The sequence below is a fragment of the Talpa occidentalis genome, unplaced genomic scaffold (genome assembly GCF_014898055.3).
Source record: "Talpa occidentalis isolate TD23 unplaced genomic scaffold, MPIMG_talOcc4v2.1 talOcc4.10, whole genome shotgun sequence".
NCBI classification, from domain to species: Eukaryota; Metazoa; Chordata; class Mammalia; order Eulipotyphla; family Talpidae; genus Talpa; species Talpa occidentalis.
Window position 1 is genome coordinate 35,620,019 of NW_023600993.1, and position 27,599 is coordinate 35,647,617.

General features: G+C 52.6%; 1 protein-coding gene across 2 annotated transcripts; it reads left to right on the forward strand.

Moving 5' to 3' along the window:
* Positions 1 to 26,495, forward strand: MAPKAPK3 (MAPK activated protein kinase 3). Of its 2 annotated transcripts, XM_037529812.2 has the most exons (12): positions 1 to 53; positions 324 to 600; positions 18,175 to 18,314; positions 19,453 to 19,517; positions 19,962 to 20,041; positions 21,758 to 21,881; positions 23,098 to 23,173; positions 23,482 to 23,606; positions 24,050 to 24,135; positions 24,360 to 24,440; positions 25,099 to 25,209; positions 26,176 to 26,495. In XM_037529812.2, the coding sequence occupies exons 2-12, from the start codon at positions 376 to 378 to the stop codon at positions 26,203 to 26,205; spliced, it is 1,143 nt and encodes a 380-aa protein (XP_037385709.1). In that variant the 5' UTR covers positions 1 to 53; positions 324 to 375; the 3' UTR covers positions 26,206 to 26,495. The 2 variants fall into 2 exon arrangements, with proteins under 2 accessions (XP_037385709.1, XP_037385704.1); XM_037529807.2 differs by having other exon boundaries at positions 25,099 to 26,218.
* The last annotated feature ends 1,104 nt before the right edge of the window (positions 26,496 to 27,599 follow it).

A 27,599-nucleotide genomic window follows, 5' to 3' on the forward strand; every position in this document is an offset into this window, starting at 1 on the left:
AGACCGCCGCCCCTGCCCCTTGCCGGCGCCGCCGCCAGGTGTACTGCCACCAGGTACTCCCTCACCGGGCCCTCTCCGCCTCCTGCGCCCGCCACCTCACGGCCACTCCACGCTGGGCCACTTTCCCTCTTCCTAGGTGCCCGATCTGTACTTGCTGCCACCCGGGCGCCCGCCCACCGCCCTCGGCCGCGCGTCAGTATTCTCAGGCAGTTGCCTCCTACTCTCAGCCCCGGCTGCGGCCCGCAGCCCAGTCTGGCTCGGGGCCCCGACCTGGGATGTGTTGGAGGAGTCTGGGTGGAACTCATTCTTCCCCTCTCACCCAGGTGGCCCTGGACGCGCCAGGCTGGGGGCACCTCTGAGCGCCCCGTGGGGGCCATGGATGGAGAGACAGCGGAGGAACAGGGCGTCCCTGCGCCCCCGCCAGATGCACCCTGCGGACCTGGCTTTCCCGGCGCTCCAGCTCTTGGGGGGCGGTGGGAGCCCAAGAAGTACGCAGTGACCGATGACTACCAGTTGTCCAAGCAAGTGCTGGGTCTGGGTGTGAACGGCAAGGTGCTGGAGTGTTTCCACCTGCGCACCGGACAGAAGTGTGCTCTGAAGGTCAGTGACCCTTTTTGCCACGTGGGTGCCCAAGAGGGCCCCACAGCAGAGGTCTGTGGGTGCAGAATATTCCCTGCGCCCCTGCTAAGCTTTTTATGTTCTGCTTCACGTTTCATCCTCTTATTCCCTTATAAGGGCAGTCTCCTGGTCCTTCCTCCTTTATAGATGGGGAAACCAAGGCTTAACCTAGTTAAGCTTGCTTCCCAGGGAGCAAGAGGTGGAGTCAGAATGGTTAGAGCCTGCTCTACCCGGAAGAGGCTAGGAGTGGCTCTTGACTCTGGAGTGCTGACTGTGCCTGCATGTTCAGGCCCAAAAAGGGAGGCCTCATTCATCTTGGCTGCCCTTCCCTGGAAGCTCTTTTGACTAGAATGGGTCTAAGTTTCCCTCCACCTGAGACTGAGTGTCCACCAAGGCTTGGGGTGGAGCTACTTTCTCTGTGGTTCCTTCCTGCCTGGGCTGTAGTGTTGGGAGCCTCTCAGGGCTAGATGGTGGGCAAGGCTGATCCCCATCTCACCCATGGGACAAGAGGCTGCTACTGGCGCCATCTGAATCATTGGCTTCATCTTAAAAGTAGCAGGCTCTGTTCCAAGCATGACCCCCTCTGGTTCCTGGGCTAGTCACATATCCCTGTCACATCACAGGCTCCCTGGAAGCCTGACTGAAACATCTCTAACAGGTGGAATCCAAGGAGTTCTGGGGGTGACTGATCTAGCCACACAGTTCTGGCTTAAGTCACATAGTTCTAAGCCCAAGACCACACTCCATACCCAGAATCCCTTGAATCTGTCATCACTGGGAACTTTACTCAACTGCAGCTTGTACTAGTGGCTATCTGTGTGGGTAGAGCATGGCAAGAAGAGTGACTCTTGGAGGCTAGACTATAACAAAGAATCTTGCCATTTTATAGAGATTGTAATTGTGATCCTGAGTGCTAAGTTCTACAGATATAGTTCTAATCTCTGGCCTGTGTTTTTCAATTTCATGACCTTAGACTAGATCCTAGACTCATGAAACCAAGTTTCTGCTCCTGTTCAGGGGGATAGATAAGGGGTTGGTGTGAATCTGGAAAAAGATGATACTTATAGTTATTGGTGCAAGGACTCATGCAGGCCTGGGGAGGCTGCACAGGGTCAGCAAGTATCTGAGCAGGAACCTGGGCCTTTGTCTTTCCCAAGGAAGGGCATTAGGGCTGAGAGAGAAAGTTATTTACCTATGATGGTCTCAGAGACAATCCTGAGGATGGGGACAGAGGAGGCTCAAGGCTGGGCTGGTCAGGCTCAGTCTCAGGCATAGCTTCCTTACCTACTAACCCATGAGTGGGAGGGGGGAGGCTTTTGGAGCCCCAGGCAGGGAAATCTCTGAGTCATTCAAGGAAAAGGTGGCTCTTTTGAGGGGGGATGGGACAAAGGAAGTAGACGTGAGACTCTTCACCACTCCCTCAGCATCATTTTAGCCCTTTCCCCTGTGCTAGGTCCAGGGGACAGTCTGGGTGGGTGATGGGCAGCTGAAGCCAGAGAACCTCATCTTAATACCAAGTGTGGCTCTGTGAGCTCTGATCAGCCCCATGGTGCTGCAAATGCCGTGAGCAAGGCAACGATGGAGTGGGAGGCCAGAGTTTGTGGGCCTGGGCAACACCAGCTTTAAGTAGGGCTAGGCTTAGGCCCTTCCCCATAGCTTCAGTATCTGACAAGTGACTCGGGAGAACTTCAGATTGCAACAACTTCCAAAGCATCTCCTCTTGAATCTAGGGCTTCAATGCTTTCTTTGTTCTAGACTGGGAACTAGTCCTAGAACAGATTCCCCTACTGTACCTCATTAGACCTTAAGGGTGAACATGGTTATGGCTACTGGCTTGGGACTTTCAGGACCTGGCTTTAAGTTGGTCCTCAAAGGGAACATGGATTAGCTATGGCACCACCCCAATACCTTCATGTTTTTGCCCATTCTCCTTTTCCCCTGCCCAGGAAGGCCAGCACCTGGGGACCTCAGCACATAGGTCTGGGTCCTGGTAGCTCACCTAGTTCATGAGCTGGTATCAGCTCTCTTTCTGCCCAGCTCTCACCCCAATTGCCCCAGGTTAGCTTAGGTAGAGGCCCTGAGTTCTGTCTATCCTGACCTACACCCTAGGTTCCCTGTCGGCCTGCCCTCATCTTGTAGCCTGGACTTGCTCGGGTCATCTCTGCCATTCTTGGTGGTCCAGACTGAGTCCCCTGGCCTCACTCCTCAGTTCTCGTGCCCAAATGGCAGATACTGTTTAGAATGAAACTGGGAATGCAGCAGGCACTCATAAAACAAGAGCTATGGTTGTTTTCCCTGTAGCTATTGCGTTTGTATGGGGGCCCTAAAGGATCAGGTTTCTCTTTTTCAGAGAGCAGGCCTCTTCCTTTCCCTCAAACTCTTGACCACGGACTTGGTCTATCTTGGCTTTGTTCACACTCAGCAGCTCCCTCCCAAGGCTAGCTTCTGCCACCTCTGGAGTCATCCGCTTTGCATTCCACCCTAAGCACTAGCTGCTGTCCCCTTGGCAGGAATTGAACTGTCTGCCAAGTATGGGGGCAGGGGACTGTTTTCACTCAGACATAACTGCCTGATGACACCCCTCAGCTTCTCTTAAACTGGGCACCTTTAGACCTGTTCCCTACCAGTCACCCCACCCTTATGGGGGGAGGGGGGGATGTAGCAGAGGCCAGAATCCTTCCCTCATGTCTTCCTACCCAGCACACTTGTGCTCCTTGGCTCACTGGCAGGCAGAAGTGATCATGGCACTTAAGTAAATAAAAACAATAAAAGCCTTGAAGAGAAAGCAGGATTTTGCTCATGACTGGAGAGGTAGCTGTCTTCCTCCCCTGCTCTCTGGGCTTTAGAAACTGAGGGTCCTTCCCTCTGACCACTGGGGCTCCCAGTGTCTCCTTTTCCCTTCTTAGTCAAGGTGCATGAACTGGGGGGGTGCTGCGTCCGTATGCCAGGAGATCCCTGCATTGCTGCACAGGCTGGGCTGGCCTGTCAGAGCTGGTGCTATGAGCTGGATTTGAGGTTGGGTGGGGCTGCCATCGAGGCCAGGTACTTTCTCATTTGTCAGCTGCCACACCCTCTTATCTCCAGACCTGTCAGATCAGCCTCCACAGGGCTACTTGTAACTAAGTCAATAATCAGGAGGCTTGTGGAGGGCCTGGAAGACCTATACAAAGGAAACCCCAGCAATGGTTTGATTGCACCCCAGCTTTTCTCCTGGTTGCCCCTCTCCTGAAAAGGAAGAATCTGAGGAGCTCCCATGTACCACACTGCTGGAGCCTTCTGAATTGTCAAGGTGAGCAATTTGCTTTTTAAATGAGGATCCCGGGGATCCTCCAGAAAATGCAGTGTGGAGTTTCTAAGAAGTAGGTTATTTTGAGAGGTTTCACACCCTGCCCAGCTGGCCTCGCTCACAGCTTTAGAAGCTGTCTTCCTGGCCTACTGTCAGGATCCCCTCTGCTGGGACTTCCAGTTTCTTTTCCCATCTCATCCAGAAACATACCAGCTCTCCAGGCTTCAGCCTTGGTGTTATGGATTCTAATACTCTCTTAAATTGCTAACTGTCTGGCAGGTCCTGTTCCCAATGCACAACATGTGCAATCTTACCTAACCGCCATTATTATGAAGACACTGATGTTCAGAAAGTCTCAAAATGAGACTTGCCCAAGGTGCATCAGGGGTAGAGATGAACCTAGGCGGTTTGATGCCTGAGTCTTAGCACTTTAGTCATTCCACGCCTCATGCAAGTCGTTGGGGATGTCAGAGGGTCTTTTAGACTTGGTCTCTGGAAGGATACTGGCATCGTCAGCCCTGGCAGCCACAGCTGGGCCTTAAGTGATGCTGCTGATGTTTGCCCCTCTGCTCAGCCTGCCGTACTGTACGGGATTCTATGCCTGTGAGGGGACAGGAGGAGGCCCCACTAGGCCAGCATACAAGGACTGTGATGACTCTGGGGCCACCTCAGAAAAGTTGTGTGGTTTGCCCCCAGCCTGTGAGTCTCAGATAAGCCCAGTCCCACAGAGTCCAGAGTCCACAGGCAGGAGGTCAGGTTAGCAAGTGAGCAAGAGGAAACTGTCTAGGTTGGGGTAGGGGAAACTTCCTGAAAGAGACTGGCAGTTTCTCTAGTCTGAGAAGGATGTGGAGGACGAAGGAGGGCATAGGCGTGACCAGCTGGTTTGGAGAGCTCAGACCTGCTCTGGAGTACCACTTCCTGACTTGCAGGATGTGGCTGATCTCAGTGGGGCCCAAACCCAGACAAACCCTGGGGAACCAGGGAGGGATGGGTGGATTCTTGAAGAAGACATGTTTGTGTAGGGCATTGAAGGACAAGAAGAAAAAAAATCAGTGATGACTCTTCCTCTCTGTTTGCCCACAGCTAAGATTTACACCTCACCCTAACAGAAGTCTCTGTCTGTCTTCCATGCCTCAATCTCCTGCCTTCCTCCAGAGCTTGCTTTCATGGCATCACCAGGGCCCTGTGGAACACTATTACTGGGGGTGTTGCAAGCACTTCTAGGTTCCCTGGGCTGTCATTATTCAGTTCAGGCTGTGGGGGAAGGGTCTGGTCTCCATGACAACAGATTTCTGTTGTGTCTCTGCTGAGGTTTGTGCTGGAGAAGCTGTTTTCCTACTTGGATCCCTTGTCTTCCTCTCCAGGGCCTCCTTGGGGTATCATCATGGGAGATCGCTTAGAGCATCTCTGGCTCTTCAGCACCCCTTTGGTCCCAACCTGGTGACTGGCTTCCTTGTGTCTGAAGGTGATGGCCACCAGGCAGGGACTGAGGATGGTGGTCATCCCTAGGCCAGGGGCATTTCCAGCACACCTGTGCCGTCAGGGTAAGAGTGCTGCATGCAGCAAGGCCTTCCTGGGTAGGTGGGGCCGCTGCTCTCATGGCAACGAGACCATGTTTCCTACGGAGTCCCATGTATTCCCAGGAAAACACTGGTTCTACTGCCGTTGCTTCCATTTGTTCGATGAAATCCTCCTGCATTCTCTGCAAGTGACCTTGGACAAAAGGTAGTTTCAGAATTCTTTGCAAAACCATCGTCTTTGTAGTGTGGTTTGCACCCTGGGTTTGAAGATATGATGGGGGGCAGGATGCAGCCTTGTTGGCCATAATTATCCCAATGTTCCTGCTCTGAGGTAGCATAGGCCAGCATGTACTCTCAGAGGGTGGAACTCTCATTTGGGGTGGTCTGGGTGCCTTTTTATTTTTTTGGTGATACATTATTGGCCTGTATGGGGACCAGTGCTTGGACTCCCACTGCATTTGGGGAAGCCAGCCCCTTGCTGGGCAGCAAGGGAGCTCCGGGGTCTGGGCTTCTACCCCAACCTCCTGCCTTTTGGAACTGAGTGGATTAGGTCCTATGCAACTGTGATTAAAATCTTGCTGTATGGGAACTGAGAGGGTTTTACTTAGAGCAGGAGTATGAGGCCTCTGTTGGGGGGAACAAGGTGCCCTAGGAAGCCTTTTCAGCACTGGACATGCTGGAAATTCTGAGAATGTTGATTCGTGTCTGTGTGTGTGTGTTTGGTATTAGGGTTGACTTTCTCTTTACACATGGGCCTTCTCTTTGCTGCTTTCTCTTTATGGTGCTTTGTCGTCTCTGCCTCCTTGCTCCTCTCATTTCTTCTTTCCCAGCTCTGTTTTACCTGTTGTCACTCCATCTTCCCTCTCTCAGGTCTTGCCACTCAATATCTACCTCATGGGTTTCAGCTTGGCTGGGCCTTCTCTGCAGCCTGGCAGGCCGAGGGCATGTGGATAACAGATGGGAGCTAGCCAGGTACTGGGGGTTCATCCTGGTCACTCTGCAAGTCCCCCCAACCCTGGGTAGTCTGGGGGTGGAGCAGGAAGGAGAAACACCTGACTATACCCATGCTATTCATTGTCCTCTCTTGCTGGCGGTCTTGACCAGGTGCTGGGCCTTGGCAGCCAGAGCAGTGGAGTCAGGAGCATTTGGGTCAAGCCGTAACCTGAGGAGTGCCCTGTGGGGTATGGCTGCTGCCCCTGCTGTCTGCTCTCCTTTTATGGCTCAGTGGTCTGAGAATTTTGCTTGGGACACACAGTGCAGGGCCAGGAGCATTATGACTCCCAAGGGTTCCCTGACTGAGGTTGGGAAGAAGTGAGGCTCTGGTCTGACCTGTGATGCGACCTCAGAGCCAGCCAGAAAAGCCTGTGGAAAAGCTGGGATGTCTGAAGATGTAAGGTGCAACTGGCCTTTATTTTACAAAGGGCAAAACTGAATGTGCATGGCCCCCACTAGTTGGGTGAGCACCCCAGAGCAGCTGACTCTGTCCTGTACCCTACACTTGACCCTCTCACCTCAGGGAAACTTGGAGGCTATATTCAGAGGTGTGAGGGGACTGGGCCTTGGTCGGCCACACCCGTCACCCCATTCTTAAGGGTTCAGTCTTTATGAGAGACTCATAGCTTGTTCTGTAGCTGCTCCCCCAACATTAACAAGCCCCTTCTCAGGATCTGGCAGAGGGACTGGCAGGTGTTTCCTGTGCTCTCTGGCAGGCAGTGTCATGGTCGGGGGACAGAGGTTGGGGATGAAGATAAGAGTACCCATTTTTCCTTGGGTGCTTCCTGTATGCCAGGCACGAGCACAATAGAATTTATAAGTGGATTTTATCACTCCATGTCGTGGATGGAGAGACTGCAGTTCAGAAAAGCCAAGTAACTTATGCATGGTGACACAGCAGGGACTTGTCCAGGCTGGGCTGGAGCCCTAGATCATCTGGCAGTCAACTCTCAGCCATCCCTCCTGTGCCAGTCTCAGCCTGGTCCCTCCACCAGAGTACAGTCCGACTATCTGTATGGTAAAAGAGCTGGCTCTCCTTGACAAGAGCCCCTCTGGTGGCTTTTGATGGGCAGTGGCTGTAGGCAGTGCCAGGGAAGCAGGAAGGAGGTAGGGCCACCTTGCCTCCTTCTGGGGCTGCTGTTATAAGTAGGGGGGTGGAGGTTGGCTACAGGTTGCCCCAACTTGCCTCACCTAAGCTTGCATCTACTGATGGTGTGCTGCCAGAGGGGGCACTCATCGGTGGTCTGTGTTCTCCTAAGGGCAGGAGCTTAGGGGTTATGACTCAGGTCTGAAGACCCTCTGCACTGTGCTTTGTGGACCAGCTAGATCTTTGAGTCAGGCTGAACATGTGGCGTGTCTTTATCCTAGGGAGGTCTAAGTGGTGATGAGTCACTGTAGCCAACTTCCTCAGCAGCGGTGTCCCACAGTGCTGCCAGGCTGCCACCCTGGTCTCCCAGAGGGCTGGGCTTTCTTCCCCTTCCTTATGTCTATTATTAGAGACCAGGAAAGCTTCCCAGGAGCTAGCTGGGTATTGAAATCTTGGGAGCCCTTTAATTTAACATGATCAGGACAGGGAGTTGGGGCCTGGGGCTAAAGGCCAGGGAGGCTGGAAGCCTAGATAGCCAGTGCCCCTGTGTCCCCTAGGAGAAGCCTGAGTAGGCTGATGGCTGCCTGAGCTCACCCAGGCCTGTGTGGGGAGCTGCAGGGACATGGATGAAGGCAAAGGAAGTGGGAGAGCTGTGGAGCAGATAACATGTTGACGTCAGGAAGAGCAAGTCTGGGGGGTGGGGAGGGATGGAGTCAGAAGCTTCTCTAGGGTCTCTGTGCCTTGCCTCTGAGACTGGTCCAGTCCATCCTCCCAGGCCCCCACTTCTTATTTCTTTGTCATCTTTGTGGTTTCCGGGGAGTGAAACCAGCTGTCATTCTTCTAAGAGCTAGAAGGTGTTTGACCCCCTCTCTCTAGCACTGGCCAGAGGCATGGTCTGATATGTAGCTCAGCAGGGGCTCCCTGGGCGTGGCTTGCTTGGCCTGGTCACACACTGCTTAGGGAGGGTGGGCACTGCCCTCTGTAGCCCTGTGCTGGCTATTCAGGTATCACTGTGGCATAACTGGCCAACTGGGAACACGGATTCCATGCCTGAGGTGTGCCTCTTCATGAGCAGGGATCGTTGAGGGGACATTATTTCTGAGATTAGAACAAAACACTTGTGCTTGCTAAAATTTTCCAGTCCTATTTTTATATTATCATAGAAGTAATGTTTCACCAGTTATATAGCTGATAATGCAGTCGCCCCAATACCTGCAGGATGTACTTGGCACTGTGCTAGCCTGAGTTCTGTTGTGTGCTCATGCCACCATTACAGCCACTTGGGAACACGGGCCTGGTGTTGTCTGCATTTTCCAGAGTAGGCCAGTGAGACCCAGAGGTTGAACTGTCCGAAGCCACAGGACAGTGGAGGATGGAACTGGTCTCTAGGTCTGGGTCTGGTATCGGAGGTCTGTCTGACCTGAAGCCTTGTGGCCAGAGCTGGGTCTTTGTAGTGAGTGGACCCTGTCCTGGGACCCCGGGTATGGAGCCTGCTCCAACTAGCATTATGTGCCCCTGCCCCCTCTCCCTCCCTGCCTTTGAGCCGAGCTCAGTTCTCTCTTTTTGGAAGCAGGTCTCTCTCCACCAGTCCCTAGACCTGGTCCTTCTATCTATTTCTAGGTAGTCTGGGGCTGCTGGGAAGCAGGCTGAGGCCACCAAAATTTAGCAAATTGAAGGAATCTTGTGTTCCTGAGATATGACAATTTCAAAATGTGTGCTGGCTCTCCTGTCTGCAGGGCTTCCTGGGAAGAACAGGGTTGGAGGCACAGCTATTCCTTCCTTCCCGGCACTCTGGTATAAGGGGGTCAGAGAGGCCCTGGGCTGCACCCCCAGCGCAATAAGGCTGCACCCCCAACACTAGGCCTTGACCTGGAAGGAGAGCAGCTGTTTGGGGCCCTCCTTGTTCCTAGGTTCGCTCTGGAGGAGCGGGCCTTCCCCAATCTGTCTGGTTTGCAAGTTTCTAGCTCTGCAAAGAAAGGAGAGGGAAAGAGGAGACAGGAACAGTTTCCTATGGGCCTACACCTTCATCAAGCAGCAGTAACTCAAAAACAGATTAGTAATCTAATCTGTAATTAGATTAGTAATCTAATTAGATTAGTAATCTAATCAGCAGTAACTCAAAAACAGATCCCCAAATTCTTGAAGACAGTGCCTATGACAGCAGTACCAGCCCCAGCCCTAGACCTGACCCCCAGGCAGGGCTAGCAAAGATTTGTAGGAGTCAGAATGGGATCTGTAAAATGGGCAGGTCTCCCTGGATAAAGTTTGAATTCTGGTGCCCAAAGGACTTCCGGACTCACATAAACTGTGTGACACAGAAAAGAGCCCTTCCAGGCCCTGTGACTGCAGATACAGGAGGCTAAGGAGCTATCGGCATGGTCCCCACTGCCTAGAAGCCAACAGGTCTGAGTTTAAGTCTTGAAGCCCACGATCCAGCTGTGTGACTTTGGGCAAGTCACTTAAATTCTCAGAATCAGTTTCCCCACAGCTAAAAAGAGGACACTGGTTCTCAGGTGAGCACCACTGGAACTGATGTCTGACCCAGCCCTGTGGCCAGCACAGCACTGACAAAGTACCAGTGGGAGGGAAGGGGCCACGAACACTGACCTTGCTCTATCAGTCCTGAGCATCCAGCTGTGGCCTGAGCATTTGGGGTTAGTGATACCACGTGAGCTGACCTTCCTGGGACTTAGGAGGAGAGGTAAATGGGCAGGATGACAGAGAGGGCAGGATCTGGTCTGAACTTAATGAAGTGAGCTCTCTGGCTTGAGGCCAACTAATCCATAGCTGTAAAATTGGTTCCATTAGCTCCCTTAATGAGCTACTAAAGCTGGGAAAATGAGTGTGTGAGAGAATAATGGCACAAATCTGAGGCTCTAATTTGAAACTGTGGCTAAAAAGTTACATTTGACACTACCAGCAGCTCTTCAAATAGCACCTGTGCCCTTGCAGTGAGAGGGAGGGTGGAGGTGGGGAGATGACTCTGGCTTTAAAAGGAAGATACTGAGGCCTGAAGAAGGAAATTCCTGCTTCTGAACCCTGAACTTCCCTCCCCTGACATCTGCTCCCAGGCTGTGGTTCTGTGCTCTGCCCTGGATGAGCACAACAGCCAGCAAGTCACCCTGGCTGGCTTGGGGCCTAGGTGAAGAATGTTCACAACCTTCGTTGGTGCCAAGTACGTGGCAGGGGTGGTCTCAACAACTGACTATAAAATGAATCCTGCTCTTCCAGTGGTGTCTCATAAAATTAGAAGCATGGGGCTTCCCCGGTGGCGCAGCGGTTGAGCGCTGGGTTGCGAAGCTGCCCGCGGCCTCTGCCGCGCCGGTTCGATCCCCGGCTGCTCCCCGGCCACCGGAGGAGGGTCCCACATGGCGCGCAGACCTCTCCTGCCGCCCGCTGCTCCCCTCAGCAGTGTACTTCGGTCCTTCTGCCTGCTCTGCCCCTGCTCTGGCTCTGGTGAATTCTCTCACCCTCCCGTGCTTCTGACTGTACCCAGTGCATGTATAAACGAACAAACAAACAAACAAATAAATAAATAAATAAAACATGCCTTAAAAAAAAAAAAAAAAATTAGAAGCATGTCCCCCAAGGGAAAATAATCCTGAATTACCACATAGCTGGGAGCCAGAAGGGATCTTAGATATGGCTTAGTTGAAAACTCCTGTCAAAGATTGGGAGTATGGTAGGTTCTGGGTACTTTTTTTACCCATAACCTCCCTCTGTCGAGAATAGGGGTTTCCCAAAACAAATTAAAAATGAGTTGCAGACCTGTGTTTTTCTCTAACCCTGTTCGTCCTGCCTCCTGAGCACGTGCACTGCAGTTTCATCCACAGCCCAGAAATGCTGCTCTTGGGCATTTCAGCATGCCCTGCCCTAAAGCTGGTATGAGACCCATAAGATGGCAGAAAAGGTGTTGGGGGGACACGTCAGTTCTTCCTGCCCCTCTTCTCTCCATCCGCTGGCACAGAACAAAGCTGGAACCCCAAGAAATTAAAGGACCTGGTAAAATAATATCTTGGTGTGCCAAATTCAGTGCCATGTGGTGGCCTCAGTCTTTGTGGGGGACCCATATTAGATATGTTCGCTTTAATCTTTCTGTATCTTTCATGAAATTACTGTTGAAGATGTTGCCAGAATGTTAGCTTTTCCCCTCATGTATGTTCTGCTGCTAAATCTCTTTTAGAGTTTGATTTTGGAAAAAGTTCAATGAATGTCTGTGCTTCTGTCTTCATGGGTGATAAAAAGCAGCAAAACCCTACCTGGTTTCCTTTTTTGCCAAGACTTCTAAGAAACTCAGAATTAAAATTTGTATTCAATCGTAGTTATGCACTTAATTGGCTTTCTAGTACATTTTATCTTTCTTTTCATTCTAAAGAGAATCTGACATTTTTTAAAATTTTATTTGGCCTCTACCATATCTTAGAATTATAAAATTCCAGAAATTCTGTTGTCCATGATCAGGGCATATGGGAATAATGGGCCTTGTGGTGGCCCATGGAGTAGAAAAGGTATGGGGTGGGGTGGGGGATCAATTGTCTCCAGGAGCTTCTCTTTATTTCAGGGCTGATGTCTCTCAGGCTGTGGGTTTTGTGAAATCCACAGTTCATGTTCCCTAATTTGCTACTGCCTCACTGATGGGAAAGATTGCAAACCAGCTCCCTTCCCCCGGAAGGAGTGGGTGTTCCAGCACAGTCTACAGAGTAGCTTGGCCAGGGCTGCAGGTTAATTGACTGGGAATGTGGAGGTTGGAGGGCAGAGGAGGTTGGCTTATGGTTCTGGCTACATCACCCTCCCTGAGCGGGGAAGTGATTGGAGAATGGTGTTGGGAGCAGGTCCCAAGGCTGTGTCTTTATCAACATTGACATCCCAGCTCATTTTGAGGCTCTAAGAAGACAGAGGACAGTCTTTTTATAGCCCTGGGCAAAAGGTGATGGGACCTTAGCGGGAGAGGCCGTCTGAGCAGAGGAGTCTGGGCTTGTTTACCTGCCTGGGCAAGACTGTAACTGGTTGAGTTGTGTCAGCAAGACCCCTAGTCTTTCTTGGGTTCCTCTTGTGCCTTTCAGAGAGGCAATTCAGAGAAATAGAAAATACTGGGTGAATAAATGAACAGATGAATGGGTCCCCCTCCCTGGGGGGTTCAAAGGCAACATTGCAGGGGCTGGAGACATATGCATACCCATGGTTAAAATCCCTCACCCCTATATCCCTTACATCGATACACACCCATGCATGCAGCCCTCTACATACATGTACCATGTTCACATGTACCATGTTCCCATGTACACATACTCCACCCCATCCCCACCCCCGGACACATACCCCTGCTCTTGCATACACCCATACATCTATGCATGCATTTATTTCAGAACAAGTTTCCCGAGTCTTGTGCAAGCAGTGGTTTTGACCTGTCCTGTCCATCTCCAGCTTGGGGCCACCCCCTCCTCTCATTTCCCTCAGGGAGGAGTTGTCTGGATGTTCTCTGTCAAGTGCTGTCCTCCTCCTGGTTGCTGCCTTGCCATACTCCGAGCCGGGTGCCCCAGGGCAATGACTTCATCCTCCTGGATCCTCTCTGGCCTCAATCTGTAAATTGGGGCTGATGGTCCCCACCCTGCTTGCCTCACAGGGTGGCACCAGTATTCCCATGAGATAAGGGAAAGGAGAATGTTTTGTAAACTGCAAATTGTTTTTCAAATGGGCAAATGCTGTTGTTGTTTTCCCAGTTCCTGAAGTCAGTAATTCCTCCACCTTCACGTAAATCCTGCCATGGATGGGAAGGGCATAGAATAGAGGGAGTGAGACAATCAGACCAGTTCTGGGGCTCCCATTCCACCTGGTGATGCTGGTGAGGTGCAGGCAGATGTCTGTCTGGGACATGGACCCTTTTCCCCACCACCTTGGCTGGGGTCTGTTATCCAGTGGTGTTGGCAGGGGTCTCAGCCATCTCGCTTGGGGTGCTAGGGTGGGTAAGGAGAATGAGGGGAGAAGTAGAAACCACTTCAAAGCCTGAGGTCAGAGCAGTGTCATTTGTTCAATGAAATGTCATTTGACGCCTGTCTAACTCTAGTGGGCCCGTGCCGGCAGTGCAGCCAGAAGCCCCCGTCCTTAGGGCAGAGCCAGGGCTCCAGCTCACTGGTGATGAGGGGGAGGGCACCGTCAGGCAGTAGCTAGAACCTTGGACCGCCTCTAGACTCTCCAGCTTCGGCAGACCCCTGGGGACGGGGGCTTGTCCAGGGGATGTAGGGTGGGAGTGGGGTATAAGGGTTGGGGTTTCAGGTCAGCCCACCTTCTCCCAGCTGTGCCTGGGGACCAGCATACCAGGTGACTCCCATCAGGTTCAGACACTTGGATAGGAGCTTCTTGGAGACCCAGGGCTGCTTCATGCAGGACATGATGTGGGGATATGGCGATAGTAGGTACTTTGCAAGGAGCCCCTGTCCAGAGGTTCCCTCCCCACCCCCTTAATCTAGCCTAAACCCTACAGCTTAACAATGAGAAAACAGAAGTCCAGAGAGACAAAGGCCAGGACCAAGGTCATAGTGAGAGTAGAAGTATAGCCGAGGCCTCCTGTCTCCTAGCCACATGCTCGGTCCCATGCTGGGATGATGGGGACATCTTTTATGAAGGGCATTTGGTGTCCTCTACCTGCATGAGTGAAGCCAACTTGTAGCCCTGGCCTTGAGCTGAGCATTCAGGGCGGGGTCCCTGGAAGAGGAGGTAAAGTCTGGCTTTCCAGAGGGTGGGTGAGTTATCCAGCGGGCAGCAGGCTTGGCTAGGTTGTCATGTCTCTCATTTGGCGAGTCTTCCCGGATCCTCCTCAGTTTAATCTTATTCTGTATTTATGATGGGTTGTGAGGGTTTCTTCCCCTCATCCACACTTTATAGAGTTGTTCGTTAGATCTATAAATACCATCTGAGCCACTGTGCCAGACCCCATGTCCCAGTGCTGGGACCTAGAGGTGACCAGAGAGACTGGCCCTGCCCTGGTGAGCCCACGGTCTGACGTGAGAGGCAGCGTGGTGATGGCCTGGGTTGGGGAACAGCTGACTGATCTGGGACCAGTCCCTTCCCTGCTCTGTGCCTCAGCTGAAGAATGGGGATAATGAAGTCCTTTCTTCCTAATATTTGTAAAGTGCTCAGAACACAGCCAGGCACATTGAAAGTACAATATCTATATGTGTGTGTTTGCTTAAAGAGTTATCAAAAGAACAAGCTAATTGTAGGTTATAAGCAAGTGCTGTAGGGGAGGGAAAAAGGGTGATGACGCGGGAGCTTTCTGGGGAGCTGAAAGTGTTTTCTATGATGATGGGCGTGTGGGTCATAGGGGTGTGTACAGTAGTCGAAACTCATTGCACTGGACTCTTGAGGCCTGTGATGTTAGCAGCCTGTAAAGTATTCCTCAATAAACATGGCATAGATCGAAAGAGAAATACAGGGTAAAGGGAGAAAAAGGGGCCCTTGAGGCCCTTTTTAGAGAGGGCACGCAGGGAGGGCTTCTGGGGGGTGACACTGAGGGGAAAATAAGACTCTAGCTTCGGAGAAGAAAGATGAGGAAACTGAGGCTCTCAGAGATTTGGGGCCATGTTCAAGGTCAACTTGAGAGATAAGAGTGATTTCTTGGCAGCTGGGTCTGAGTGGGGCGAGGTCAAGACTTTGGCCCCTGTGATCTGCCCTACAGAGAGGCCAGTGGGGGCAAATATTGTGTGTTCTGTGAACAGCCCTCTGCCTGCACCTGTGTCTGTCCTCAGGACCTTGCACTCAGAGAAGAGCTATTTAAATTGGTACGGGGAATGGGTTCCTGCTCATGCATTGAGTATGGTGGGAGGCGTTAAGTGTCTCCAACTCCAGGCAGCTCCACCTGCTCCTCCGCCTCAGCAAAATCCAGAGTGCTGGCCCAGGCCACGAGGCCATCTTCCTCCTCCTCTCCCTCCATGCCTCCTGTCTCCTTCCAGCCCCATGCCCATCCTCCCATCCTTTTCGTTCAGGGGCCTAGTGTTTACTGCTAGACCCCAGCTGAGGACACCAGGTTAACCTGACCCACTTCTACCCTCAAGCTGCTTCCAGTCTCACAAGAAGTACGTAGGAAAAACAATCAGGGAGGTGCTGGGAGGAAAGTCTTCCAGAGAAGGAGACATCTGATCTGAGCTCAGAATGTTCCTCAAACAGGAGGTGCCCCAATGGAGGAGACAGGGCAAGGGTGCACGTGGCCTGGGCAGAGAGACTTGAGAGACCAAAATCTCTTTGGGACCAGAGCACATCATTCTGGTTAGAACAGTGTTTTTGGGCCAGGGTAGCAGGAAATGAGGTGGGAGAGCAGGGCCAGCCCTGGATGCCGGGGGAGGAGGAGCCTTTTATCTGGAGAAGGGTAGGGGTTGGATTTAGAGTGCAGGGGCACAGGTGAAGAAGGGTCAGAGAGACTGAGAGATGGGGCTGAGACCCCACCAAAAGCCTTCCAGTTGTGTGGTCTTGGGATTTTATGAGAAGAGAGAGGACTTTAATGCAACGTTAAGAAGCTGGAGCAGGACAAAGTGAAGAAGGCATTCAGGAGCCAGCCTGCGGCCCCCAACAGGACATGGTCAAGTCAGACTAGGGAAGAACAGGGGCTGAGGAGAGGGAGAAGGCTTAAGGAACAAAACAGAAAAAAGGGTGCAGAGAAGACAGAGCAGGGAGGGAGAGTAGTCTATCATGGGTGCTGCAGCTACAGACTGGGCTACCCCTGGCTAGAGACACCTAGGACATGGTGGGGACCAGCTGGTACAGTGAGTGAGGGGAAATAAGCCTCTCTGCCCCCAGCACTGTGAGCAAGAAGCTGGTCTTCAGAAATGTGTGGGCACTGAGGAGTGTTTGGGAGGCAAATGCAACAGGAGCAAGGGATCTATGGTTTCTAGGCTGGGGGTGTATGTGTACAGCAGCCTCTGTGTACACTTGCAGTCGCAGTCTGGACTGGGTAATGGAGCAGGGACCCCAGAACTGTCCATCTCCCTCCGTTCCCAGCCTAGGATAGTGGCTGGTAGTGCTCCAGAAGCAGAGGATAAGCATAGGGGTAGCAGATGTGGAACCTACCACTTCCCTCACCACTCCCGCCCTGCCCCCAGATACTGCCCCGCCCCATATTACCTTTGCCTGGAAAGCCTGGCCCTGGAGCCTGCCCTGCAAGGTGCCCTGGCTTTCCCTACCTTCAGAGGAGGAAGTGAAGGCCCAAGGCCCGGGCAGCCCAGGGTCCTGTAGCTGCCCAGCAGGGTGCAGCGGGTTTGAAGCCCCAGTCTGGGCATCAACTGTGCTCCTCAGCTGTGCTCAACTAGGAAACAAACATGGCTAGCCTTGGGTGAGCAGCTCTGTTGGGAATGGTTTGTCCCTGCTTCCCCCATCCTGAGCCCCCCCATGCTGGCTTCTCTTCCTCCTACACCGCCTCGCAGCTGGACCACTGCAGCGCTTGCTCATTTCCTATGATTCGCCTTATATTTGGCAGCTGTAGCCCAGGGCTGAGTTAAACCTGAGCGAGGAGCCTGACGCCCGCCTACCTGATGCCTGCTTTGCTGTGATGCATCCTGTGGGGATGAGTCTGTTATTACTCTATTTTACAGAGCTGTGGGCTGTGGCTTGGTGCTGTGAATATTTGCCTGAGGTCACACCACGTCATTGAAGGAATTCAGTCTCAAACCCAAATCATACCACTCTGGCTGTCACCTCTCCCACTCCTTCCTGACCCCGGACTATCTCTGGGTCTACACCCCTCATGCTGTGGTCTGTAGGTTCTAGCCTGGTTACCTTGAGGCAACCCCAACCTGCCATCAGTGAAGGCAGCACTGCCACCCCGGCCCTGCATAGCACCTCCTGGGAAGCTGCAAAATCCCTCAGAAGCTGGGGACTGACTGGGTGGTCGTGACCAAGCAACTCATTTTAGAAGCAGTTTTCTTGGTGGTGACAGTTGTATTTCTGTACCCACTCCCAGAGAACTTGAAGTTTTAATTACCCTCACTTCTGCAGGAGGAGCATGGTGTTGACTCCCTCCACTCAGGGCCTGGCTCCTTGATGGGATGAACTGGCAGACACAGCCCTCAGCACCCCCTACAGGAAGCCTTCCCTTATGTTTCAGCAATCTTCTGGTCATGCTGAGGTCTGCAGGGCACCCTTCCTTCTCCCCAGCCCTTCCTCTGGCACCCTCCTCTATGTTGTTTCCCCTAGAGGTGCAGGAGGAGGACCGTAGGGGAGTGTCCTGCTATGTGCCAGGTGCCATCCCGTGCACTTTACATGTACAGTTCCCAATCCTGTTTGCCACTGTTTCACCCCATCGTAAAAATGAGGCTCAAGGGATATGTGGCCCCTGAACTGGGTCCCACAGCTGGTGGGACTACAAAACTACTTCCCTTGTTGCCCCTGAGAAGAGAATTGGGGCTTCCCTGGCCTTCCCTTCTCTCGCAGGCTCTCATTGAGCTACCAGCCAGACTGCCTGAAGCTGATGCTCTAGATGCTCTATCAGGTCTGAGGCTCACTGGCCCCAAGGCTGGGAAACCTGGACTTGAATCCATTCTGCCCCTTCTAAGCTGCATGATTTTGGGCCCAGCACAGACCTCTCTGAGCTCAACTGGCCTTGTCTGCAAAGCAGCATTATCTGGTTGGCTGCTGGGGAGGTTGGCTGTGAGCCTGACACATTCTGTGCCCACTGCCCTCAGCTCCTATATGACAGTCCCAAGGCCCGGCAGGAGGTGGACCACCACTGGCAGGCCTCGGGTGGCCCCCACATTGTGCGCATCCTGGACGTCTATGAGAACATGCACCACGGCAAGCGCTGTCTCCTCATCGTCATGGAATGGTAAGCAGACCCACCCTACCTTGGCACCTCAGGAAGACTCCTGTGCCCCCTAGGCTCCTCACCATTCTTCTGGGGCTCTCTCCATTCTTCAGTTAGTGGCCCAGGAGGCACCCCAGCCCCTGAATGGTAGTGGAGGGGGCAGCTGCCAGTCCTGCCCATGGAGTACATCCCACAGGGGTGAAGGAAACTTCAGGGGCTCTGATATGGCTTCCTGGGGTGTGAATTCTGCTCTGTGAAGAGGGGTTGAAAGAGCTGCCAGAGAATGTAGGGGAGAGGACACTAACGGGAAAGTAGGACATGCATAGTTCCCTTGGCTTTCTCCTTCCTACCCTCTTGTTCCTGTGGCCCCCTCGATGCTGAGTGACTAGGGCTTAGAACCAGGAGCCAGCAGCCTTCTCCACCTGGGTTTCTCCACTAGCATTGTGGCTCAGCCCTAATATTCCTCAGACTCTGGGCCCTGGGTCTATGCCTCCTGTTCTTCCATGTCTGTCTTTCAGGTTAGCCAGTTCTTAAGTCAGATTTCAGGGACAGATCCTGGCTCTGCCGCTCGCTAGCTGTGTGACCTTGGGCAGCTGAATCTCTGTAATTCACATGTAAAATGTAGAGAAAGATCTTAATATAGCTCTCACCCTGAGCTTGGCTCTTCTCTACATGCTCTTTACAATTCTGTGAAGTTAGTGTTATAATCCCTGTTTTATAAAATAGGAAACTGAGCTACAGAGAGATGAAGGGGCCAGTCCTAGGTCATGTAGCAGTGTACACAAAGGGGTTGTGCAGGGCTCAGCACATAGTAGAGACTCAGAAAACTGGTCATGTTGATGATATTGACATCTCATTCCACATTTTGGGAAACTGAGGCTTGCATGGGGGTGCGGCTGTCCAAGCCTCAGCCAGGTGGAAATAGTGTCAGTGGGAACACCTGGCAAGGATCTGAGCCCCCACCCTCCTTAGTTCTAACAGTTCAGTTCAGCGCATTCAAGCCCACAGTCCACCATGCCACAGGTTCTGCATAGGGAGGTTGACAGTGACTGTTCCCATGGGAAGAACAGTTGGGCCTGAGACCTGGGCCCATGATTTGGGGCAGGGGCAAGTTGATACCTGATTGTTTCCCTCCCAACATAGTCACCTTCTCTTATAGCATGGAAGGTGGTGAGTTGTTCAGCAGGATTCAAGAGCGTGGTGACCAGGCTTTCACTGAGAGAGGTATGTTCCTGCTGCTGGACCATTGCAAGGATTTGGGCTGGTATGGATGGACCAGAGTTGTGTGATGCTAAGTGAGGCCCTGTTCCTCTCTATGCCTCAATCTCCCCGGACAAGAGAGGGTGGGATATCCATCCTCCAAGGGATTCTGTGAGTTTGTGACAGGTTCTTGGAGATGGACTCTCCTTGGCCTTGAGGTAGAGGTCTATTGGAGCCAACCAGCTTCTGAGCTGGGGGGAGATAGCCCCGTCCTGAGGAAAGAGGTCCAGGTGAAGTAGAGGCGTCCCCAGAGGAAGCTAGGGTGATTGGGGTGGGGGTATGGGATGCAGATCCTGGGTGGGAGGACTGCTGCTACTATCTTGTATTGGCCTGAGAGGCATGAAAGGTTGAGAGCCTTCAGGCCATCTGACCTTTGACTGGCATCCCTGACCTCCTCTCTCTGTGCAGAAGCTGCAGAGATCATGCGGGATATTGGCACGGCTATCCAGTTCTTGCACAGCCAGAACATTGCCCACCGAGATGTCAAGGTGAGGCTCCAGGATCCAGTTTGAGGGGAAAGGAAGGAATCTATCCATAACCACTGATGGCTCCCAGCATCCACTGGATGGAGATGAAGTTCCTTGGTTGGCATTCAAGGCCTCTGTCCTCTGGCCCAGCCTGTTCTTAGCCTCTTCTCCCATGGAGAAGCATACTTACCCTGCTGTAGTCTTATTTGCTTCAAACATGTGTGATTCTAGTAGCAATAAGTACAACTGAGTGTCTTTGTCAAGCCAGTAGGCCCTGACTCACATCTCATTTAATCCTCATCCAGCCTTGTCTCATTTTACAGATGGGGGAAAGTGAGGCCATGCAGTTATTGCATGGGATACATTCATTCATTTGTTTATTCATCAAGAATTTTTATGAACATGCAGTGTACCTGGCCTTAGGTCGGGGCTGCCTGACATGTTGGAGCAGCTCTGAAATAACAGCCATAGTCGCAATAGTACTAACCCCTCTACCATCATTTAAAGGGGAGAAGCCACTTGCTGGGCACTGGATGAAGGAGCAGAGATAGTCCCAGTTGCTGGTCTTTCTTACCCCGTTAGTAGATAAGCTTGAGTGATGTTTTGGAGTCTCAGCTTTCCAAATTCCTATCCAGGAAGGTCATCAGGATCAGATGGATGAAATGCAAACTGAGGCAGCCCACATAAGACTCATGCACACACGTGTGAGCACACATGCTTATACATACATGCCAGTCAGCATCACAGCAGAATCTGCAACTCCTGGGCCTCTGTCCGGCCTAGAGCATGGTCCCCTTCCCTCCTTCCTGCTTATTTCCTTCAATTCTGGGCAGAGGTAATACTGAAGGTCCAGCTGCTGCATCAGGTCCTTCTTCTGGATGAATACCACTGAGTCATATAGTTGTCCTTTGATTTCAGATACACAGGCAACTACAGCAGACTCACCTTCTGAATCCTCGCTTTATTCTGGCCCTGGCTTCCTTTTTTCCTAAGGGGAGAAAATTGCTTTCTTCAAAGGCGATTCTCTTGTGTAGACTAAACCTGCTTTCCTATTTTCATTCCACGCAAAAGTCAAACCATCTCAAAAAGAACCTGGGAAATAACTTCCATTGACTTCAAATCAAAACTTCATCCAATGCCACACCCTTCTACCCCTGCTGTTTTTGGGGGCTCCCTCCTACCGCTCTCCATGGGCCTAGATTCTACCCATTCATTAAAAGCCAGCTTCAGGACCACTTCCTCCATACAGACCTCCCCTCTGCCCTCATCCCTCAGTCCTCTCTGCTCTTCTACCAGGAAGGACTGCCCCTGGAGTCTAAGCAGAGGGGGACTTCTCCTTGGGCATCCTTGGGTGGGGCTATTCTGCTGGCTCATTCTAAGCTGGCTATAGGATGTACAGTGCCAAATGAGCTGCCTTCCCCCAGAGGCCTCATTTTGTCTTTTCATGACATCACCAACTCTGCTTAGAAGGTCCTGCCCCTGGTTCTCTGAGGCACTTGGTTATTCACAGCCTCAGCTAAACACCTGCTTCACTTTCTCCTCCGCAAATGGAGATGTGACCTCCCTGCCACCTTGGTCTTCTCCAATTTAGCCAAGGCTCAGGTCTTTTTAATGAGATGGCTCCTGCTTCTCCTGCATTAGGTTGAAGGAGGGAGGAAGCCTGGCTGAAGATCACCTTGGGGTTCAGCTTCCACCTGGTACTTAACTCTAGACCAATGCTTTCTCTTTCTGACCCAGCCTGAAAACCTGCTGTACACATCAAAGGAGAGAGATGCAGTGCTGAAGCTCACTGACTTTGGTTTTGCCAAGGAGACTACCCAAAATGCTCTACGGACTCCCTGCTATACTCCCTATTATGTGGGTGAGTCCTTGGGACATGGTTTATACCTCCCGACCCACATCAGATACCACTGTGGTGTGGGGCAGCTGGTGAGTTGCAGAAATCAAAGGGTTAAAGCCCAGTAAGGAAGGAGGTGGAGAATTCTATCTGAATGCTGGCAGTGACGTGGGGGGTGTAGGGGGGAGTGCACAGAGCCTGCAAAAATATTCTCCCAAACTTGAGCTTCTGCTTTTGAAAATAGATCCAGGAAAATTCTGACTGTGGCCTGTGAGCTGAATGACATCACAGCAGCTCTAAATATATACGTGATAAAAGGCTGCCATCAGCTTGGGACGGAGCCCAACCGTGGTTGTTTTTCTCTAGTTTTTAATCTTCCTGGGATTCATATTCAGAAAGTGGGCAGGTCCTTCCACCTACATTAGAGGGATACAGGGCACCAGCCTTTTGCCTGTGGGAGAAGGTCCCTTAGGCCGGGGCCTGGGTGGGACCCAGGGGTGTGCACATACACAAGCTTCCTGGAAAAACTCCCCTGTGAGTTCCCTGTGAATGGGCAGCTCCCAGATCTAGAAACACCCTTGCTGAAAGTGTCCCTTGAGAGCAGGGTGATGACTCGCTTGACTGAAGGCTTTTCTCCCTCAGGAGAAGGGAGCCAGGAGAGGCCTTCGGAGAAAGCTACTTAGGGGGTGGGAAGTCCCCAGAAAGCTGAAACGGCATAGTGTTTTCCGGATATATTCTGCAGTAATTTAAGCAAGAGATCTTCTGGCCTACCTACCTTATTGAACAGACAGGAAGACCAAAGCGCCATGGGGTGGTAGCCAAGCCGGCAGTGGAACCCAGAGCCCTACTCCAGCTTCTCTTTCCCCATGACCTGTGCGTTCAGGCAGGCAAGGAACCCAGGGCCATGGGGGGCTGAGGCCCTCTTGCCTATGGCAAGACCCTTTCAGACCCCATACTGGCCTTCTGAGACCAGCAGAGGGGCTCAAGGCCTGAAGGAACTAGAGGGTTAGCATTGCTTACAGACCAGACTAAAAGCAGGTGTTTTTTTCTTTTCTTGCTGGGAGTTGTTTCCCCCCCTCAACTTCGCACACATGCTCCTTCCCTGAAGGTGCCAGACACCAGTCTGCTTGCCCCACCCCCAACCCGGGCACCTCTCCCCATCTTGCCCAGGCTCCAGGTTTCCACCTGGGCTCCAAGACTCTTGGGGCTGAGAATCTTCTTGTGCCCTCTGCCCCGGTAGCCCCTGAGGTCCTAGGTCCAGAGAAGTATGACAAGTCATGTGACATGTGGTCCCTGGGCGTCATCATGTACATCCTGTGAGTACCGCCACCTCCGCTTCCTGTACCTCTCACCCTCCACTATGTGCCCCCAGTGCCACTTCTTACCCCTCCATTGCTTGGTGAGGGGCTTAAGTGGGTTACTACTCTTGCAGGCTGCCCTTCCCTTTTGGTCAAGGGATACCCCTCCTTCAGGCTGCTTGAAGGCCTCCCCATGCCTAGGGCACATGCCCCGGAGTCCAGAGATCTGGCCGCCGGCCTCCCCAGTCAGGGACTGGGGGTGGAGAAGGGGCCCACCCTGAGACTGCCCCCAACACCTGTGCCAAATCACCTCCCTCCTCCCCCAGCCTATGTGGCTTCCCGCCCTTCTACTCCAACACCGGCCAGGCCATCTCCCCAGGGATGAAGAGGAGGATCCGCCTGGGCCAGTATGGCTTCCCCAAACCTGAGTGGTCAGAGGTCTCCGAAGATGGTGAGTGAACCTTTTTACCTTAGCTTGCCCCACCTGGCCTTCATTCTGGGGGTCACTATGTTGTTATTAAACTTAAACTACCTGTATTCAAATCCTGCCTCTTCACTATGTGACCCCAGGCCAGTCATCTACTCTTCTCAACTTTAGTCTCTATAAATGGGTACAAAACTTGCCTCCTCAAAGCTCCCCCTTATGCCTGTCCCTCATTCATACTTTCCCTTTTTGGGGACCACAAACAAGTCTGCCTGTACTAGTTATCTATTGCTGCTTAGCAAACCCCCGCACTTGGTGGCTTAAAACAAGTAGTTAGCTCACTGCTTCTGTGAGTTAGGAATTCAGGAGCACATGTGGCATCTACCCCTGTAGAGCTTGTGGTCTGTGGGGGACTGTGGGGAGACTGCTCTGAGGAATTCTGCCACCTCACCACTCCCCCTCTTCCCCAGCCAAGCAGCTCATTCGCCTCCTGCTGAAGACAGACCCCACAGAGAGGCTGACCATCACACAGTTCATGAACCATCCCTGGATCAACGTGAGTGCCTCCTTGTGCCATAGCAGCCAGGGTGGTGAGCCAGGGTGTGGCTGTCAGCAGGAAGGGGTTGCTCTGGAGCCTGACTTTGCCACTGCAACTTCAGCCTGACTATGCCACTGCTCCAGACAAACTCTTTCAGGTTCATCTGAAAATAGAAGAAAGGGCTCTGGTCGGGGGAGCCACTGTTGTCCCAGGTTCTAATCTATGACTTGGACTCCTTCCAGCAATCCATGGTGGTGCCGCAGACACCACTCCACACGGCCCGAGTGCTGCAAGAGGACAAAGACCATTGGGATGAAGTCAAGGTGGGTGGATTTGGCCTCAGTCTCCCCACAGGGTTTTGGAAATAGGGACTCCTTCACAGGGCTGCAGCTCCAGGGTGATGGCTACTCAGGCCCCTCCCCCACACCTGGAGCAGAGGGATGATGACTGCACCAACAGTTCCACCATGACACTCAGAACATTGGGCCACACTACCCCGTTCAGGGTGATGCTCCCTCAATGAAAGAGGCTTTGGGCCAGGGGCTCAGTGGAAGGGCTTTGGTCATAAACCCCTTTGGTGACAACATTTAGAAGGGTGTTCAGCCTGGTTTTAGACTCAGGAGGGGCCAGGTTTGAGCATTAGGGCAGTTGCTGGGGCTCCTGGGGCACAACCTTCAGGCCCTCATGTCCCGGGTATCCAGTGTCCTCCAGCAGGACAGTGTCCTCTGCAGAGCTTATGGTTCTGAGCAGGTGACATTGCTGCAGCCCTGTCCTACTTGCTTTTGGTGTAGCCCCTTTCTGTGCCTTTTTCTGTACTGAGGATTATATCTGGGAGGAAGGGCCCAATGCTGGGCACACAGTAGGTACTTGGGCAGTAAAGGTTACCGCCATCTCAGGCATTATTAAGGTGCTGCCCAGGATGGAGGCTGGCAGCGCTTGAGGTCAGTACTGCCTGGTCACCCACCCTCTATCTGTCCCCAGGAGGAGATGACTAGTGCCCTGGCAACCATGCGAGTAGATTATGACCAGGTGAAGATCAAGGACCTGAAGACCTCCAACAACCGACTCCTCAACAAGCGGAGAAAGAAGCAGGCAGGCAGCTCCTTGACCTCACAGGGCTGCAACAACCAGTAGCTCGTGGGACTTTGGAGGAGCCTGCCTTCTCAGCCTGGGGGAGACTGGAAAGCACTGAGGCCCTGAGCCGGAGGGCACAGGGTCGTTTTTTAAACAAAATGATTATTTTATTGTGTGTTAATTCATCACTTTGAACTTCAGGATGGGGGACCCTGACTCCAAGCCTCTTTTAGGGTCTTGGCCAATGAGGCCAGAGTCTGGGGGCTAGGGGGCTACCTGTGGCAGTGACAGCACCTTTGGCTGGAGTAACAGCTGTGTCAGCACTGGGGCATGGCCTCAGCTTTTTAGGCCACTGGGAACTGTGTCTGGGCTTCCTTCTACTATGAAGACCACACCCCCACCCCCACCCCTGCAGATGGGTAAGGCCTTGAGAAAGGTTTCTGGCCTTTGGTTGCCATGGTGACCAGGGACGTTGCTATCTATGAATGCTAAGTGAGTGAGTTAGGGAGGAAGAAGGGCAATTGAGGATTGCCTCTGTCTTCTTGGGGAGGCGTGTCTCCCTCACTTGGCTTGTACTTCTCAAGTCCTTCCTCTTCCTGAGGTCATAAGGTCCAGTCTGCCTGCCTCCCTAGGTGGGCCTGTCTTGCTGCAACCCCATCCCACAGGGCCCTTGAGCTTTCTCTCCACAGTTCTGGGCCCAGTCATCTTGTTACTACCCCTTACCCAGAGTGCTCTCTCATCTCAGCTGAGGGTGGAAGGTATTTTTAACCCTTTTCTACTTTGGAAATGTCACTGTGACAAAAGCCAGTACAGTTCTTCAGCCCCTACCTGCTTATTGCATCCCTGGCAGGAAAACCCTAACGGTTCATCCTCTAACCTGGTTATGGAAGGGGATATCTCTTAGTATATTTTTTGTGAAAGTAGATGACTGGGGGCAGGGTTCAGAGGGCCCCCATTAATCAGGGGTCTCTTTCTATACTCCAGGTCAGACCCGAGGTGGTGGAGGGCTGCTGAGAGGTGCTTAGAAGGTCTGGTCCTGGCTTCAGCCTGAATTGGAGCAGAGAGGGTCACTTTCTCACTGGTCTGGGCTTAAATATCCCTACACTGCCCAGGATATCCTTAGGGTGCTGAGGGCCTGGTATGGGCCTGACAAGTGCCTAACACCCAGCCTGGTTCTTGGTTCCTGACACCTCTCTGGTTGGGAAACCCGAGACCACAGCAGATAGGACGTTACTGGGTTTTACCTCCAGATATTAATAAACACCATTTTAGCGTTTTCCTCTTGTTCCTGAGTTTCTGTTTATCTCCATGAGTGGATAAAAGTGGCCCAAGGGCAACTGCTCACCAGTGACTTCACCCCTACTGGAGAGTGTGCTTCAGGCTTGCCAAATGTGCCAGGCTGACTCCAGGTGTGGAAAGGTCAGAGGAACCAAGGGATGGCAGCTGCCCCATGCTCCCAGCTCTGCCTCCTCAGTGCACTGTGTGTGTGACACCCACCCACGCCCCGCGTGTGCCAGCGTCTGCCCACAGTGGCCACCCCCAGCTGCTTGCCAGCCTGCTGAAGGGCGGGCAGAGTGCCTGCTGCAGCGCTGAGCTATTTTCAGAAGCTGCCAGATTTCATTTGGCAGCAAGAATGTCGGGGAGGGGAGGGGGCGGGACGCTGGAAGACTGTCTTTTGACTACTCCAGCAACAGAGCACCCTCAGCCCTCGGGAGCCCTTGCGGGCAGCCTTGAGGGGGGGCCCTGACTGTACCGTATTCCTTCAGCTCCTATCTCAAAAACCTCCATTTTCCAAAAGCTCTTCCGGCACCCTCAGAGCTCCTTCCTCACCCGCTTCCCCTAGGGTATGGGGGGAGGGTACCTAGCTTTTGGAGACTGGGACTGGCGAGCTCTCCTGAGATATGTGCTGCTCCCTAGTCCAGCTTTCCCACTTCAATTTCCCTAACTACATGGTGGGAGTGACACCATATGGAGTCATGTGGGGGATCTGGGAGGATGTGTGTGAAGTCCTTCTTGGGGTGCCCGGTACATGGTTTGTGCCCAGCACTCCCTTGTTCCCCAGCATCTTTAGCTGTCAGCAAGAAGAGAGGTACCTGAAGTTGCTCAAGGGAAAAGCCATTCACCTCAAACCTCCACCCAAGACTTCCTACCAGAAAATCAGACCTTCTCCACCATGGGGTCTCTTTCTACAGGGCCTGCTCTCCGGAACAGTGTAATGTGGGACTTCATGGACCCTGGTTCCAGCTCTGGGCCCACCTTTCTGAAGGGCCCCTGAACACTTCCAAAGAATTTTGGGGGCTTCATGGAGCCTGTGGTTCAGACCAACCTATGTAGTGCACTCTATCCAGTGAAATGCTGACTACACACAAAGAGAGTATCTGGTCATAAAGCTGCAGAGGAGAAGACAG